Source organism: Nelumbo lutea, chromosome 3 (assembly GCF_056320005.1).
Source record: "Nelumbo lutea isolate HS-2025 chromosome 3, American lotus-T2T, whole genome shotgun sequence".
NCBI classification, from domain to species: domain Eukaryota; kingdom Viridiplantae; phylum Streptophyta; class Magnoliopsida; order Proteales; family Nelumbonaceae; genus Nelumbo; species Nelumbo lutea.
Genome location: NC_142686.1, coordinates 68,518,768 through 68,536,367, shown reverse-complemented (window position 1 = coordinate 68,536,367; position 17,600 = coordinate 68,518,768). Strand labels below are relative to the sequence as shown.

The following is a 17,600-nucleotide window of genomic DNA, read 5'->3' as shown; positions in this document are numbered from 1 at the left end:
CCAGGATGCAGACGATGTGAGTTCTTACTCCAGTTATGTTTGCCACCCAAGAGGGTGGTCATCGTTCTGTTCACCACTGCAGATCATCGTCCAAACTCCGTAGTTCAATAAGATTAACATAAGTCATTTTTATTTCTTTAAGTTTTTATTTAAATGCAACCCATGAACCGTTAACCAGGCCAAACGGCCGGTTTGATGTCCAGCAACCCAGGACATAAACAGAACCGGGAACATGACCAGTTTCTGGATCAAACGGTTTGACCACCTGGGTCAACAACATTTTTAAAACATCGTCTAAATTGAAATCCTACTCGAGGAGGGTGGAGATGGGTGGAGAGGATTTATAAAAAAGAACTAAACACTATTATTTGTTCACAACAAACATCCAACTCTACAACAAATATATGATGGGGCATAATGTAAAAGAATTAGAAGGGAAAAACGATTGACTATTCTATTTCGTCAAAAAAGGCATAAATCAGCATATTTATGCTCAACTTGAGCCCCATAAAAAAGAACAGGGAAAAACAAAAAGAAAACCCTCAAAATCAATTATTTACACAAGCAATGGTAGAAGGGTGTTTAGTCACAGCAACCAGGATGTCGGTGTAAGAGACCACCCCAACCAAGATATCTTCACTCTCAGAGTCAGTAACCCAGACATGGGTTGCCCTGCGAGACAGAATATGAGCCATGACTGCCGCCAATGAACATGTAACCTTGCATGTCAAGGGTGCATTCCCTGTACAGATGCTCCTTCCTATAGTTGGGCTTGTTGAATTACTAGTGAACCCAATGCTCCTACTACAGAACTTCCTTGGCCTCAACCCACCAACGTCACAACCATCCTCGTTGACTACAGAACTGATTGAAAAATCAGGAAGAGACGTTGGGGTTATATCATCAGATTCATCACAAACCCCCATTACAAACTGTCCTGCTGACAGGTTTCCAAGGGCCCAGGCAGCAGCTATATGATCACATTTCCGTAGTTTGGAGGCTGATATCTCTCCGATGATCTTGCAATGGCCCTTTGATGTGGACTCAACAACAGCTACTGCACTATAGTCTGGGGGAAGCTTTTGGGTAGCCTTGATGGCTGGGGTAGATGCCTCAATGTATTTGTAGTTCGGGTTGACTGCTCCAAGGGAAAGGATGGAGGAGAGAGGTAGTGGAGCAAGAGCACCAAGGCACCCAATAATAAAACGGATCACATCCTCTCTTGATAGGCAGCAAAACTTTTTCTCACAGACAGACATTGAAGAGGAAGATGTAGGCCGAATGCTGTTTGTGGTACCATTGGTGCCAGTGGAAGACTCTAGGTTTTTAAGCCACTTGCCATTGTAGAGAACCGAGAAACGCTTGCTCACGCCTTTCAACACTATACTTTTTGGCACAAGGATATGCCTCACACCTTGCTTCATCATCTCCAATGCATCAATCAGTCTTGCATGATAAACAAGAACTACAAGGTGTTAATATTGTAGAGTTGAAAGATATTTATACACCAAAGACATTTTATATTTGTCAGCTCATGAATTAATAATGCAGAACCCAAGTGGTCAGATGCGGGATTTTCTAAAATTGTTGTGTATTTTTGTATTTCCAGACACTAAGAATTCTTATGTGCAAAATCCTTAGAGCATCTCCGTCGTATAAAGTATCAATAAGGAGATATGAATCCATGTCAAAATTGAACAAGAGAAACTCATATCATGGGATACTTTCGATCACTGGATTGGGATCAGACAGGATTAATAACAATACAAAGGGTATGACTGTTTTTAGGATCCAATATAACATGTTAAAGGGGCCCCTCTTGAATGAAGATCATAAGTATCATTCTCGTAGATATAACATAGAGAACAAAATGAAGGGAGCAGAACCATTAAAATTCAAATTCAGTACTATACTAGGTAATAAAAGTCGTGAAGAAAACTGGAGCCATAATGTCTCCATCTTTATTTCCGTAGATACCAACATGAAATATCATTGGAATACATCTTGAAATACATCCTAGTACCTCAATATCTTTTATATTGTTTTCAATAGGTTGTGTTTTGGAAATTTATATTAATATAAGGTTTTCAATTTATAAAGACATAAATATCATCCAAATAATTTGTTTTAATATGATCAATTGCAAACGGGGAAGGGAAAGCCCTATTAAATGGGCCTCCTGCTGCCCAATTATCATCCCAAAAACCAACCCTAACACCATCCCCCACATCAAAGGTCACTCCTTTTATAATAGTAATAAGATTTTTCAATTCCTTTCCAAAGAGCACACCCATAAGACCTGGTAACCAAAACCTGGGTCCTGCTCTCTGTTCCTTGTGCCATACTACGCAAGATTATCTTCTCCAAAGAGAAATCAGTTCTTCATTAAACCTCCAGAACCATTTAGCCATTAGGGTCAATTTCATTTCTTTCATCCTTTTCACCCCTGAGCCTCCTAGATTCCTCGAAGAGAACACCTTCTTCCAGCTCACAAGGTGGAATTTAAACTCATCTCTCCTCACCAAAGAAACTCCCTCGTTCTCCTCTCTATTAATGTTGCCGTGCAAGATGGAATTGGGAGCAGAGCCATCATATAATAATGTAAGCTTGACAAGACACACTAAAGAGTCAATTTGTCCCCTTTTGTCATCTACATTGCCTTCTAAGAAGCTAACTTGCTGTCTACCCTCTCAACAATTGGACTCCATTAAGAAGTAAATCTAGATCCAAGAGGTAAACCTAAACACCCTGTGCTTCTCAATGAATTTTCTATATTGATTGACCTATCTCTTTTGATAATGCTTTGAGGGAAGAAAAATACATAGTTATATATCTGTCTGTTTGTTACTGTTGACCTCTCTCTGAAGTCAATGGACCCTGGATTTCATATTAAGAATACATAGCTATAACCTTACTATCCCAGGTGTCCTTGGAAATGAGTAAGAACGTTTAATTCCTAGCATTTTTTTTTTTGTGTGTGTGCATCAATTGGTTATAAATTATAAATCCTAGAAATGTTCATCTTTGTGGAACTAAACAACCACAACATTACAATCAAATTGCAAGTAGACCTGTTCACAGGCTGGGCTTTGGCTCAGCCCATTAACATTTTACACTGCTTCAGACCGGGCCCATTCAAATTTTGAAAAAAGCTCAACCAAGCCCGGGCCATGGACAGGTCTGGTTCCAAGCAATACGTGGCTACATGGTTCCAATATCTGATGGCAGTTTCATCTCTTTCCTTATGAGGTATCCAATCTTTCCTCTATCCTTGCATATAATTTTGCAAGCTAAGACCACTCCAAGAAATTATTTTCATCAAGTTTATAGTGGTGATCAGAATATTGGGACTTCCACCCACTCCCATGTAGTATCCAAACCCGCCCTTTCAATCGGTGTTAGAGACCACTAGTTCTACTCTTACTATTTACACATTCCAAGATAAGAGAACAAATCATTCACACCTTTTGAGATAAGTATACAAACTGTTAATGCTTCTCAAAGGTTAGTACACAAACTGTTAAACACTTGGGGAAAGAGTGCATAACCAGCCAAGTATTAAGGCAAAAAAAGGACAGACCTCAATGATATGGTATAACATGGTTTCTGGATAGAAAGTATACAAAACAAGTCTCTCATGCAGCTTTAAAAGAGACAAAACAGAGCCAGGCAGCAAATATGGTTTGAAAAAATCAGTCCAAAACCATTAGTATTCCCCTAATCAATGCAAGACACTTCCAAAAGATTCTAGATTATCATACAACTTAGATCCAAAAAGACTCATTCTCAAATCACCAGGAATTTGAATACCTAGAAAAATAGTATACCAGTTCCAAATGTCCACAAATTTCAATACCAAGGCTCATCTACAGTCGAACTCAACCAAAACCTAGGGTTACCTCCATTTATCGACCTAACCAGTCATATGGCCTGTTGACATCAGTGGTCAACAATGATGATGACAGCAACTGTTATAGAAGCACTGATTGGTAATAGGTCCCAATGTTGCTCTGAAACTAACTTGTTATGTTTGTTAGTGCTTTATGAGAGATTAAAAGAGATAAAGAAAGGGGAGAGAAGAGAAAATAATAGAATAAAGGACCGCCAAAATTGTCATGTGTGGCTAGAGATGGTAATCTGATCCACCCCGACCAGGGCTTCATCCTGCCCCAAGCCCGCCCCCCAACCTGTCCCAATTAGGTTATATATTTTTTAATTATTTTTATGTCATATAAATACTGATTGTATTTCCAATTAATGCATATTTGTATTTTACTATATATTTGTTTCAACATGCAAATTTGTACTTTACTAATTTCTATTTTATTAATCTAATTCATGTATGTGTTATTTTTACTGATTTATGCTAATTTGCTGGTAGGAATGGCCGGCGTAGGGCGGGACAGGGTGCATTATGTGTGTTCAGGGTCAGGGACGGGGTATGTGACAACCGACCCCACCCCGCCCCATTGAGATTCCCAAGTGTGGCCCTCTTGCTTGTATATATATTATAGCACATAAATTACAATTAACCCCATGATTATTCAAATGATTAAATTACCCTTACATTGATAATTGTGCTCTCAACAGGGTATCTTTACTTTGTGTAGAGTAGTAGCAGATAGAGCGAAAAGCAGCATCACATTGTTAATTCTACCACTTAGGCAGAATATGAGGATTTGGAAACTAAAAGGAAAATGTTTGGATAACACATTATGTTGATGCTATGATGTTAAGAATGTTGACTGGTTTTAGAAGTGCAAGTGGAAGATTGTTCAAGTTAAAATAATTTTGTGATCATTTAAAGTTATTTTTTTGTCTTCCAACATTGAAAATTAAGTGAAAAACCCTATATTCATGAGGTGAGTTAGTTGTATTTATTTTGTCACTATAACATCCTTATAGGGCATTAGGTGTTGAGTGAGACTAACATGTGAGATCTAATGACATGATTCCTTATAGACCTAAAACATCACAATTAGTGGTGACCCTAGGTTGGTACATATATGATTACCATATGAGGAGGTGGTAAAATCTTTGTTTTTTTTTATAAATAATAGCAATTTTATTAATTAAAAATCAAAGGATACATAGAACAAACTCTCAACAACGAGGCGCAAGGTGCAGCCTCTAAACTATATCACAAAGCTTACAGTTGAGCCCAAAAAAACTGATTCCTATGTACCCCTTGCTTGGCTAGAAAATCTGCTATCCCATTTGCCAATCATCTTTCCCATTGAACTCTAACTATTATATTTGTAGTTAATCATTTGAACCTTAGCCCCCTATAGGACCAAGATACAGTTTCCAGCTCTTTCAGCCACCCAACAACCAATTTAGAGTTGCCATCAATTATCAAATTGCCCCACAGCCAGTTCCTTCACAATCTCTGTTCATTGTAGTACAACTTGGGCTTCTGCATTAACCGAGTCTCCCTCACCAATAGGACCAGAAAATAAAGCTACAATCTAGCCATCAGCATTTCAGAAAACTCACCCAATTCTGGACAGCCCTGGGTTACCTAGACTACTGCTATCAAAATTTAATTTAATAACACCTTCAGGAGGCCTCCACTCCACAGGTTTATTTCTAGCAATAGAACTTTTGAAAATTTGCTCCCAATTTCTCCAGATGTCATCAAAGGAGAAAGGTGAGAACAGGTCCAAAGACTTTACCTAGTTTATGACCCTGTTTAAAATACTTACCCGCACACTAGTCTCATCCCTTTACTTGTCATTGAAAATCCTAGCATTACTTTCCTCCCAAACAGTCTGCACCAAAGCAGCTCTAGCACACCTCCACAAGAATCTACCTCTTCTCTTTAGCCACCTAAAAGTTGAAGAGCCAAACAGCCTACTGATTTGCACCGGCTCAACCCACCTGCAACCAGAAAGACCAAAAAGCTTCTCCGAAAGACCTACAACAACAGGGCAGGATATTAGTAGATGGTAGCAACTTTCTCCATTTGCTCTGCAGAGGGTACACCAGTTAGGGGAAATGGAAAGACCAGGTCATTTAACTTGCAAGACATCCCAAAGTGTTTAATTTTCCAATCAACAAAGAGATCCAACTTTTGGAGGGATAGGTTTGGACCAAACTTCCTTGCTATGAAAAGGCTGAGGATTAGGAACTGAGAACAAGCAAGAAAATTAGGAAGCACAAGAAAAGGATCCCAAAGAACTAGGGGTCCAAATGCGACCATCTGGTTTGGAAGGATTCAAACAAACTGGATCCAAAGTTTCAAGGAGCAAGGCAACCTGTTCAAGCTCAAAATCTCTCAAATCCCTCCTAAAACCCAATTTCCAATTGAGGTTAGAAGAAAGGGAAAAGGACATGAATACAAGGAGGGAAAAAGTTCCTTGAGGGTAGATTTACAAATCCAAACATCCTCCCAAAACAAAACCTTATCTCCGGTACAAACATCATACCTGATCAGGTTAAAGAACAAAGGAAGAATACTATGGATAGCCTTCCAAGGAGAATTCAACGTAGCCCTCCGAGATACACCAGCATCCCAACCATTACCTACAACTCCATGAATACTTTCTACAACTTTGTGTCAAAGTCTTTCCCTTTCCAGATGTCACCACCACAGCCATTTACCCAGCAAAGTTGTATTCTTCTTCCTTAAATTACCTAATCCCAAAACCCCCCTGCTCCTTCCTCCTACACACTAGTTCCCACCTAACCACATGATCCTTCCTTCCCCAAGCTCCCACAAGTCCCTCATAACTTTCTCTACCTTCAAAACCTCCCTTTGTGGCATCCTAAAGACCGAGAGAAAATAAATTGGAAGATTTTCTATAAAAACCTTTATTAAAGTGATATGACCCCCAAAGGAGATGTAGTTTCTCTTCCAAGCTTCCAACTTCTTCGTGCATTTTTCTACAACGGGGTTCCAAAATCTTCCTTCCCTAGGATTATCTCATAATGGAATTCCCAAATATTTCAAATCCAGTCAGAGGTAGAGCAGAGCAACCTAAGGACTCGGCTATCTCACTCATCTCTTCCCACTTCAAATTTAACCCCACTACACAACTCTTTTCAATATTGCCCTTCAACTGAGAAACACATTCAAATAGGTTTATCACTTGTTTCAAGTTCCTTGCCTTCCATGGATCTCTAGTCTCATAAAAGATAATCGTATCATCTGCAAACTGCAAATGTGTTACAACGGTGCGATCTCTACCTACCCTCCAACCTCTAATCAGATCTAAACTATCAGCTCTCAAGATGAGCCTACTAAACACATCGACTATCAAAGTAAAAAGGGAGAAAGGGGTCCCCATTGTCACAATCCTTTAGAGGCTGGAAAGCAATCCTTAACCACTCCATTAACTAAAATCGAATAATGGGAAGTTTCCAAACAGCCTTCAATCCAACTACACCACCTCTCCCAAAACCAAAGGTCCTCAAGGAATCCAACAAGGACCAATCAACCGTATCATAAGCTTTCTCTAGACCCAATTTACACAAAACCTTTCTTTCCCCTTTTCTTGAAATCCTCTACACAATCATTTGCTATCAAAATTTGATTTGTGATCTATCTTCCTTGAATGAATGCCCCTTGTGATTGACTTATTAAATTGGGTAGTGCTATTTTTAATTTCAAAGATAGCATTTTGACCAAAAATTTTATAAATGCTAGTCCTCAAGCTTATGGGTCTAAAATCTCTTGATCAAGGTTCAAAATTTTGATACAATACACCCTGTATCAGGCGCATCGTATCGTATCTATGGGGTTCTGATACACCTATTTACAAGTGTTTTGGGACCCCTCTTTTTTAATAAAAAAATATGCCTAAATGCCTCCCCAAAAACCAAATTTTGAAAAAAAAAAACTAGAGAAAAAATATAAAACCGCATGTATCTAAGCACCGATACACCTCTGCCGATACATAAGGGTGTATCGATACTTTGAACCTTGCTCTCGATTGGACCACATCTCCCTTTTTAGATATCAGGGCCAAAAAAAGTGGAGTTAATCCCTAGACTAATGATCCTCAGCAAACTCCTCAGAGACTATCCACAAATCTAATTTGATGATTTCCCAACAATCTTCATAGAAAGCCATAGTGAATCTGTCCAATCCTAGTGCTTTAGATCTATCCATTGAAAACACTACCCTTCTTATTTCTTCCAACTCAAAATCTCTTTCTAGCAATCTTGCCAAGTCAGGGTCCAGTCTTAGACACTCCAACCCTTCCACTCTAACTACATCCCCCTACCTTTTGTAGACTTCTCTAAAATGATTCATAAAACATTGGCGATCTCATCTTGGTTAACCACAATTTCACCATTCACCTCTAACTTCTCCACAAAGTTTTTTCTCCTTCCATTAGCAGTTGCATGGAAAAATTTAGTATTGCCATTCCCCTCTTTAATCCATTGATGTTTTGATTTCTACCTCCAACAAATCTCTTCCCTAAGTACGATTTCTTCCAACTCATTCTTTAGGGGCCACCTTAAACACCTCTCTTCTTTCAAGAGTGAACCATGTCCTTCCTTGCCATCCAAAAGTTCCATTTGGATCAAATATTAATTGTGAATGAATGTGTTGAGGCTCAAAAGGGATCAAGGAACAAGAGGGTTGCAATCAAGTTGGATTTTGAGAAGCATATGATCTAGTGGATCAAGGGTTCCTTATTAATATCTTGAGGAGTTGTGGGTTTGGAGACTTATGGTGTAACTGGACTAAAGGATGTTTGTAAACAAGTCATTATTCAATAATTGTTAACAGGTCAGTGGTTAATTTTTTTGAAGGGATTAGAGGCCTAAAACAAGGATATCCACTTTCCCCCTTTCTTTTTACGTTGGTGGCTGAGGTCCTTAGTAACTTTATATCCAAAGCTAATTGTTGGCAGTTATTCAAGGGCTGGTTGGTGGGAAGGGATAGTGTTCTAGTTACTTACCTTCAATTTGCAGATGACGTTTTGATTTTTTGTGATGGGGAGAATAGAGAAGGTGTGGCAAATCTGAAATTGGTGGTCAATCTGTTTGAGAGAACATCTAATTTAAGTGCAAATTGGAAAAAAGCCAACATGCAAGGGTCAATCTAGAAAGTGAGGAGCCTAGGTCTATGACAAAAACCTTAGGATGTGAGAGTGGGGAATGCCCTTTAAGGTATTTAGGTTTACCTCTAGGAGATAACCCTAGACTGGTTAGGTTTGGGAGTCTAGTGATAGAGAGAACTGAGAAAAGACTGGCTGGATGGAAAAGGAACTATATTTCTCTAGGTGGGAAACTTACATTGATCAAATCCACTCTATTTAACCTCCATGTTTATTTTGCACCATAGTCCATGATGCCTCAAGCAATAGTAAAGAGAATTGAGAAGCATATGAGAGATTTCCTTTGGGAACCAAGGGAGGGGAAGAAAGGTGGTTAAGAAAAAGGAAGAAGGGGGTTAGGGATTGGAAATGTGAATATGAAAAAACAGGCACTATTAAGCAAATTGCTTTGGTGGTTCCCTGTGGAAAATAAAAGACTATGGCATAAGATGGTGGCTAGTATTCATGGGCTGTCAAGAAATGGCTAGGATGTGGACTGTCTCACCTTGTGGCATTCTTCTTTCCTCAATCATGTAAGGCATGACTTGGCCTCTGGTAGTAAAATAAGGTTCTAGAAAGATGTGTGGGTAGGTGAATCCCCTTTGAAAGATGTCTTTCCCTCCTTTTTTATTCTTTCAAATCTCAAAGGTAGACTTGTGCCTGATTTTATAGATCCTCACCCTTCTTATGGGTTGAATTGGAATTTGGGGTTTATTAGAAATCTAAGAGTCAGAAATCCCCTTGGTGTTTAACTTGTTGAGTGTGCTGGAGACGGTGACCCTTGTTAATGATGGGAGGGGTGCTAGGGGGTGGTCCCCTTCCCCTACTAGGCAGTTTTCTTGTAAGTCATTATTTAGCTTCCTTGTTTCTACTTCCTCTCCCCCCCCCCCTTTCCTAGTGAAAGAAATCTGGTGATTTCCTAATCCTCCAAAGGTCAGTACATTTTTCTGGGAAGTGTTCCATGGGTGCATTAATACTTGTGATTTGTTGCAAGGAAAAGACCAAATTGGGCCTTGTCCCCCAACTGGTGCTTTCTGTGTAAATTGAACAGTGAAACTGCCTTCCACCGCTTAATCTCATGTCCCTTTGTTGTATTTGGAAATGGTTTTCTTCTCTTTTTGGTTGTGCATTAATACTTGTGATTTGTTGCAAGGAAAAGATCAAATTGGGCCTTGTCCCCCAACTGGTGCTTTTGTGTAAATTGAACAGTGAAACTGCCTTCCACCTCTTAATCTCCTGTCCCTTTGTTTGTTGTATTTGGAAATGGTTTTCTTCTCTTTTTGGTTGTAGGTGGAACCCTTGTTCCAGTTCGGATGGACTGTTCAGCCCTTCTGTTTTGAGAAGCACAAAAAAAAGATGTAGGATTTTGTGGAGATGTACAAGGGCAACAGTATGTTGGATGGTATGGGAAGAAAGAAACACAAGAATCTTTGAGAAGAAGAGAAGCTTGGAGATGCTAATTGATTGTATTACTCTTAAAGTTGCCCATTGGGTGAAAACCTTGAAACTTTTTTCATACTTTAGAGTGGAAGATTTTTTTCTGGAATTGGGGGCAACTGTTGGATCTTCCTCTAGGAAACAAAAATCCCTAGAGTTTTGGTCACCCCCAATGGTTGGTTGGAAGAAGTTGAACTTTGATGGTGGTAGTATGGGTAACCCAGGTCCCTCAAGTATTGGAGGGGTTATTAGGGATGAAGGAGGCATTATTAGTGTTTTATTTTCAACCCCAATCAAGCAAGGTGATTCAGTGAAAACAGAATTTTTGGCAGTAGTTACAGGGTAGAGAAGGCCAAAGAATTGGGAATTGACAAATTAATTATTGAAGGGGATTCGAAGGTAGTAGTGGGATGGCTGAAAAGAGGAGAGGGGGTGACTTAGCATCAAATGAATGATTTCCGAAGATTTTTGTGTCTGTCAAAAGACATGAACATCCAAGTATGTTGGGTTAGAAGATCTGCAAACAGCTTGGCAGACAATTTAGCTAAGCAGGGCTTTCAAAGACAATTTTATGTATTGGGCACAATTGTAATATGGGTTGGGTGGCTTGCCTTGTATTGGGCATGCTTGTTGTTCACAACTCTTTTTGTATCTATTTCCTTTAATCATTAATAAAAATCTTCTTTGTGGCTGTTGATAAAAAAAAAAAAAAAAAAAAAAAAAAAAAAAACAAGAAAGAAAGAAAAGAAAAGTAATTCAGGAAACCATATGGTTCTTTCTTTGAGCATAGCTCTCTTTTTATACCTAAGCATATAGGATAGAAAATGTACAGAAAGGAATTGGGCCCTGTACAGTGCCTTGCTTTGCAGGGTATTATAATCTTGCTTTTTGATGTGAGTAATATAATACTTTACCTTTCTTTCTCAAAAAAAAAAAAAAAAAAGAGAGAGGAAATTTTATAATGTATTAGTTATAATACTTTCCAAGATTCAAGAAAACTTGATTGTTTAATGGACTATAAATAAAACAAACAATTTAAACTCAAAAATCTCTCTTAATATCTCTTTTAACCCAAGAATATCTCTTCAATTTTCTCTTACTAAATGCACGTGATAGAAAGCATCTCCATTCACATATTCCCATGGCAAATGATAGTGGACCCCATAGTTTTCAAGGCGTCTAGGCGATTCTGGGCGACACTGGGGTGCCTAGTCGCCTAGTCGCCTAGGCGCCCTTTATAATATGAAAAAACTGGCTTTTGGCTAGTTTCCTAGTTTTATACACCATTCAGCATGTATGTTAATTGAAAATAGCAATGCCCTTTATTAAGAACATTAAATTTCCTCTAAAAATGTGGCAAATCATCACATCTAAAAGATAAAAATCTTTTACATATATTAATTTCATCATCTTCAAAAATAATACTACTATATTAAGTATTTAATAGAGAAAATTCATATTAATTAGCAGCTAAAGAAGGTTATTAACTTTATATGATAAATATTCAAGATGGAAAGTAAAATAGAAAAAAAACAAGGATGGAATTTCTGTTTTATTTAGTTAGAGAGAGAATAGAAAAAAAAAAAAGAACTTTATTATTCTATTGTTTCTTTCCCCTTTCTTTTCTTTTCTTTCTTTCTTTCTTTTTCTCTTCTCAAAACCCTTTGATCTTTTAAATTTCAATAGTAAAACATTAAAACAAAATATAATTGATATATATAGCATATAATAAAATGTATTAACACATACATTAATAAGATACAGCAATATAAATGATATTATAAAAGGCGCCCGCCTTGTCATTTTTGTCGCCTATGTGGGCGCTTAACCACCTAGAAGGGCACTAAGTTGCTAAAAGTCAAGGCGTTTGGGCGAGGCACCCAGCCAAGGGCGCCTAGGTGACGCATTGACAACTATGATGACCCACTAATTTACAAAAAATAATAGTTATGTTTTTTCTTTAATAAAAATAAATAAAACAAAAATATCAATATAATAAAAATGAAGAAATTTATCAAATAATTTTTATCCATTCCCAATTACTTACAAGCCATTTAGTTCTAATAAATAACTTGTATTTGATGAAAAAATATTTACTAGCATTTCTTTCTGATGCCCTAATCTAACTACAATCGATCAAAATACCCTTGTATATACATTGTATGGATAAATTTTGTGTGTGTATGTTAGATCAAAAATATATATAAAGAAATTATAAATAAATTTAGCTTATTGTATAGAAATAAATAAACTAGGAAATATGAAAATTAAGTAATTGGATTATTTTATTTGGGCAAGGAAGGTGATAAAATGGAAACAAACTAAAAAGTAAAATTTCAAAAGCATAGGATTAATAGTAAAACAAATATATATGGAAATAAATATAAAAAATTGTTATGAAATAAATATGTAATACAAGATACGTAAAACAAAATAAAAATATGTAAAAGAAAGTTTGTAATAAAAAAGACATTGGGTTCCATATTAAGTAAATGTAATAAAAAGAAAATATGTAAATTGACTACAAAAGAAATAAACTGCAGTGAGCCACTTTCAGCCTGGCATACATAAAAGATTATATTTAATATATTTACATATACATATACATACATGCATACATTCGTATATACATAAATACATGTCTTTTTTGGACCCCAAACTTTACTCCCAGTGAAGGGGCAGCCACTATTAAATTTTATTATTAAATCATATCAAAATACCTATGAGGAGGGACATAAAACCTTACCCCTCTCGGCCTCTCAAGAATCTATACAAGAAGGTTAAAGCAAGTGGCTTCTAGTTCAATGCATAAGGTTAAAGCAAGTATGGTTTGGACACCTCCCATTGATGGATTTCTTAAGCTAAACTTTGATGGGAGTAGTCAAGGCAACCCAAGGTTATACACTGGCTACAAACTTTGGAACTATTCAAACACTTCACCTTTGATGATATTTGGAGGAATTGGCATCTAGTGGCTTCTAGTTCAATGCATAAAGGTTCCCATTGAAAGATTCCTAAAGCTAAACTTCGATGGTAGTAGTCAAGGAAACCCAGGCCCAGCTGGAATAGGAGGGGCCATCAAAGACAAGGAAACTTAAGAGCACTCTTTTCAAGATCAATGGGGAATGGAGAGTCCTTAAAGGCAGAACTTAGGGGTGATTATTCTTGGCCGGCCCAGCCCAGCCTGCAAATTTCTAGGCTTGGGCCCAGGTTTTTGTGTGCACGCCCAGTCCGGCCCAGGCCCGCATGAAGCTTAAAAAATTATGGGTTGGGCTTGGGCCTAACACTTCAAGCCCAGCCCGCGATATAACATAATATATATTTTTAAATATACATTATATAATATATACAAATATGTCTTACATTATATTATAACAGTGTTTTAAAAGCCGTGGGAGGCGTATGCCTCCAAGCAAGGCGCTCCCAAAACGCCCTAAGGCGTATGCTAGAGGTGTTGACACCTCTGAGGCATATGCCTCATGTGCAAGAAGCATACACCTCTTGCGCCTTTTTCATGAGGTGTGCTAGAGGCGTACACCTCATGCGCCTCATGCACATCTGATATAAAAAGACAAAAAGAAAAGAAAAAAGAAAAAAAAGGAAAGGAAAGGAAAAGAAAGGGAAGGGAAAGAAAAAGGAAGAGAAGAAAAAAAAGATAAAAGGAAAAGGAAGGGAAGAAAGATAAGGGGAAAGAAAGTGGTTGCCCCCTGCTGCACTCCACCCCCCCCACCCCCTTTTCGATGCAGCCCAATTTGTTCGCTCTCTCGCCTCCACTTTGACAAGACTCCCCCTTTCAACTAATATAAAAGATTTTTATTAAAAATAAAGAAAAAATAAGATCCCCCCTTCCTCTTCATCCTCCTCCTAACCCCCCTCCTCTTAAGGAGGCTTATGCCTCTTGCGTTCTAAACTACGCCTCATGCCTCTAGGTAGTGGAACGCCTCATGTCACGCCTCCGCATTTTAAAACATTGCATTATATTATATGTTATATAAATACAAGTATATTTTGTTTTATATTAAATGTTTATTATTTTATATAAGATATAAAAGTTTTAAGTTTTAACATATAAATAAGGGAAAATTCAACTTTAGTACCCTGAACTTTGGGGATAGTGTCGAGTTAGCACGCAAACTTTCAAACTTGTCACTGCAGTACCTTAACTTCCAAAGAGTGTCAAGTTGGTCCCTGCCATTAACCAACCGTCAGTTATCTGTTGAAAATGTCAAAACTACGATTTGTAAGTAATGAAATTTTCATTTTACTAATTTAAAAAAAAAACCATGTCCAAAATCTTGTTGAATATGCTTATTCTATCATTTTGTTAGTAATTTTCACTGTTTTAAAGGTCCACAGGTTGCTAAGGTTCACCAATAATCATCCTGTCACTGCATACTATTCTGCAAATGCAGTAGCATATGATCAAAAAAAGTATTAAGCAATCACGGCATGAGATGTCATGCTCGATAATAGTTCTTACTACTTTAAAGTGATTTGAATGAGATTTAGTACACTAATTGTCAAGCAAATGCATGATACAGATCCCTGTTCAAAGAATTCTGTTTTTGCTTTGGAGTTGTATGCTTTGACATCACAGATAAAGATGCAAAAAGGATGGAAACTTTTTCATTCTCATCAACATATAGAAAGTGGAAACAGTGAAAAAAATGATATGATTATTCATAAAAGTCTTGTTCTTACTAAAATATTTATACTGGAAGCGAGGACAAAAAAGAAGTAATTATGAATAATATCTTTTAAAGCATGAAATACAGGTCACAACAGTAACAAAGTGGAGGATAGGAGTCATATACTGAAACTGCAAGAGAAACATCAAGCAGGAAAGAAATGCAGCAACAATGATCAGATTTTATAAAAACAAGACAGATTCCTAGTTAACCATCAAAACCAAACAGAGTCGGTATCAAGAGTAGAGCATATAAACTCAGAACCAATCCATAATCGGAAGGGAAGGATCATAGCGGAAAACCAAACTAGACTTCTTTTCGATAGGTAAAATCAAACTGGAACTAATGCCGAGACTCGGTAAAGTACAATACTACTCTGAAATAAAGCGACAAGAAAGAGTATAAAGAAATACGAAAAAACATGTAAATAGTCAAACCCAGCTAACTCCAAAAGCAGAAACCCGGATCAACTATTGAACAAAAGAGAATCGAATCCAGCTCAAAAATCAAATTAATAACAGAAGCACCAAACCCAAGTCCAGCAACATATCGCTAATGCATCAACATCAAACTAGAAAAGTAGTCATCCATCAAAGAATTAACATAGCAATAAAAAACCTTTACCCCAAATTAGGAAATTGGATCCACAAGCGACATAGACACTGCAGTCACAACATCATCAACAGAAACCCACTTCCATAAGTAACTAAGACATGTTGGTTCAAAATTTCCGCTCAGAGTTGCACATGATCACTTAAAACTAAAAATGCTAACATTAAAAAAAATAAGAATAAGAAATGCTTACCTTGTTCCAGGATCAACCTCCTTCAAGAGTAAATTATTCGGCACCACGACCTCTGAGACGGGTGTCTTCATTGCCTTCTTCCGATTCTCCAAACACTCTTCGGTTGCTAGAAAAGCAACTATATCAAGAGAATTAATTATACCGACAAACCTCTGTTGCCTCACCTCTGCACTCTCCACCACGCTCTTCTCGTTCCTGCTCTTCCACACAGGAATCCCACATTCTGTACAGTCACCGATCGCCCGAATAGCCGACTCGATGGCCTCCGTCTCCAGAAACTCAACCAGCTCTGGCTTTCCAACTGTCAGGTCATCGACGACATTGTGCAGAAACACCGACGCCATGCAAAAGGAAACCCGCCTGGCTTGGAGCTATAAGAGGGAATGCAGGAAGATAAGCAGTAGTCGGAAACTGCCGATGGTATATGGAGGTTGACAAAATTGCCTAGGGGCGCTTGGACGGCCCAGAAAACTGGCAATGAGGCACGGCTAAGAAAACCAGCCATGGGGTTAGAGAGAGAGAGATAGAGAAGAACGGAAAAACTCCCCAGTTTTTCTGGTGGGTAACGGGAAATTCTGAGGGAGAAGCAAACGGGCTTTGGTACATTTGTACGCGGGGGGTGATCATGATTCATGGACCGGTGTTTGGGTCACTGACCAAGGTGGGAAAATAAATAATAATGTAAATTACAACCACCCCCCCTATATTAGAGGATCAGTGATAAAGACTCCCTATATTATATAGCATCAGTGACAAAAACCCCTTATGCTTTGATTTGCGACAAAGGGTCAAACTTCAAAGGCCCTGAACTTTTACGTTCGACTTGCGACAAATACCTCCTCCTCAATCGTTAAGTTAGATAACGAAAGACATTAAATTACCAAAATATTCCACTAAGCTTTTTTAATTTTCTTTTTCTCGTTATTCTCCCTTTAAAACCTAATTGACCCAAAACTTTCTGTTTTCCACAACCACAAACACAAACACAAACACCGCCGCGCACCTCCTCCTCCTCCACCTTCACGGCGACCGGAATGCAACAATTAGAACAGAAGAATGGCAAAATAGGGTCAATGACAAAGACAGATCAGAAATTGCAAGAAGATGAGTCGATGTCATCGACATGGAAGGTCCCTGACGACACAAGGCCACTAATTAACGCACTCGGAAAGGATTAAAACCAACTGTAGCCACTAATTAACGCATAATCGAACATTCAAACCTAAAAGAACTTCCATCCCCAGTAAAAACAAAAATGTAAAGTCGTTCATTCATGAACAAAGCTAAAAATAATTCGAATTTTCACTTCAAACAAATCGTAGTCAGCATACATGTAATCCCAAAACAGCGGAAGAATCCACTGAATCAGCACATGGAATTTTATCAAAGCTTCAAAAACACATTAAAATCGTAGACTACCCAATCTACATGACTCCAAATTAACGTTGCAATAAATTAACGGCCAAAATCGAAATTGTTGGTGCTCAAGATGGGCTGAGGAAAACACAATAAATTTATCTCGTCTCCCGGACGAGGTGGGTAAGAGGATCTGTGAACTGTTGAGGGCGAGGACCTCTTAAGCTCGAGGTGCACTCTGGCCAAGGGTTAGTGAAGTCTGGC

The 17,600-nt window shown here is 38.0% G+C and overlaps 1 protein-coding gene across 2 annotated transcripts; it reads right to left on the bottom strand.

Annotated features, from left to right (window-relative positions):
• Nucleotides 1–340: 340 nt before the first annotated feature.
• Nucleotides 341–17,494, bottom strand: LOC148865431 (CBS domain-containing protein CBSX6-like). 2 transcript variants are annotated; one of them, XM_088974823.1, is made up of 3 exons: nucleotides 15,981–16,471; nucleotides 15,800–15,837; nucleotides 341–1,465 (listed from the first exon to the last, which is right to left on the bottom strand). In XM_088974823.1, exons 1-3 carry the CDS (start codon nucleotides 16,322–16,324, stop codon nucleotides 549–551), a joined length of 1,299 nt encoding a protein of 432 aa, XP_088830949.1. In that variant the 5' UTR covers nucleotides 16,325–16,471; the 3' UTR covers nucleotides 341–548. The 2 variants fall into 2 exon arrangements, with proteins under 2 accessions (XP_088830949.1, XP_088830950.1); XM_088974824.1 differs by lacking the exon at nucleotides 15,800–15,837 and having other exon boundaries at nucleotides 341–1,446; nucleotides 15,981–17,494.
• Between the last annotated feature and the right edge of the window lie 106 nt (nucleotides 17,495–17,600).

What these genes read in the sequence shown, in the direction of transcription:
- LOC148865431 (XM_088974823.1), bottom strand. Translation starts at nt 16,324, where the DNA reads ATGGCGTCGGTGTTTCTGCACAATGTCGTCGATGACCTGACAGTTGGA. An exon ending in GAGGTTGATCCTGGAACAAG is followed by an intron (nt 15,838 to 15,980) that starts GTAAGCATTTCT and finishes TTGTGACTGCAG; the next exon opens with TGTCTATGTCGCTTGTGGAT. An exon ending in ATCCAATTTCCTAATTTGGG is followed by an intron (nt 1,466 to 15,799) that starts GTAAAGGTTTTT and finishes AACACCTTGTAG; the next exon opens with TTCTTGTTTATCATGCAAGA.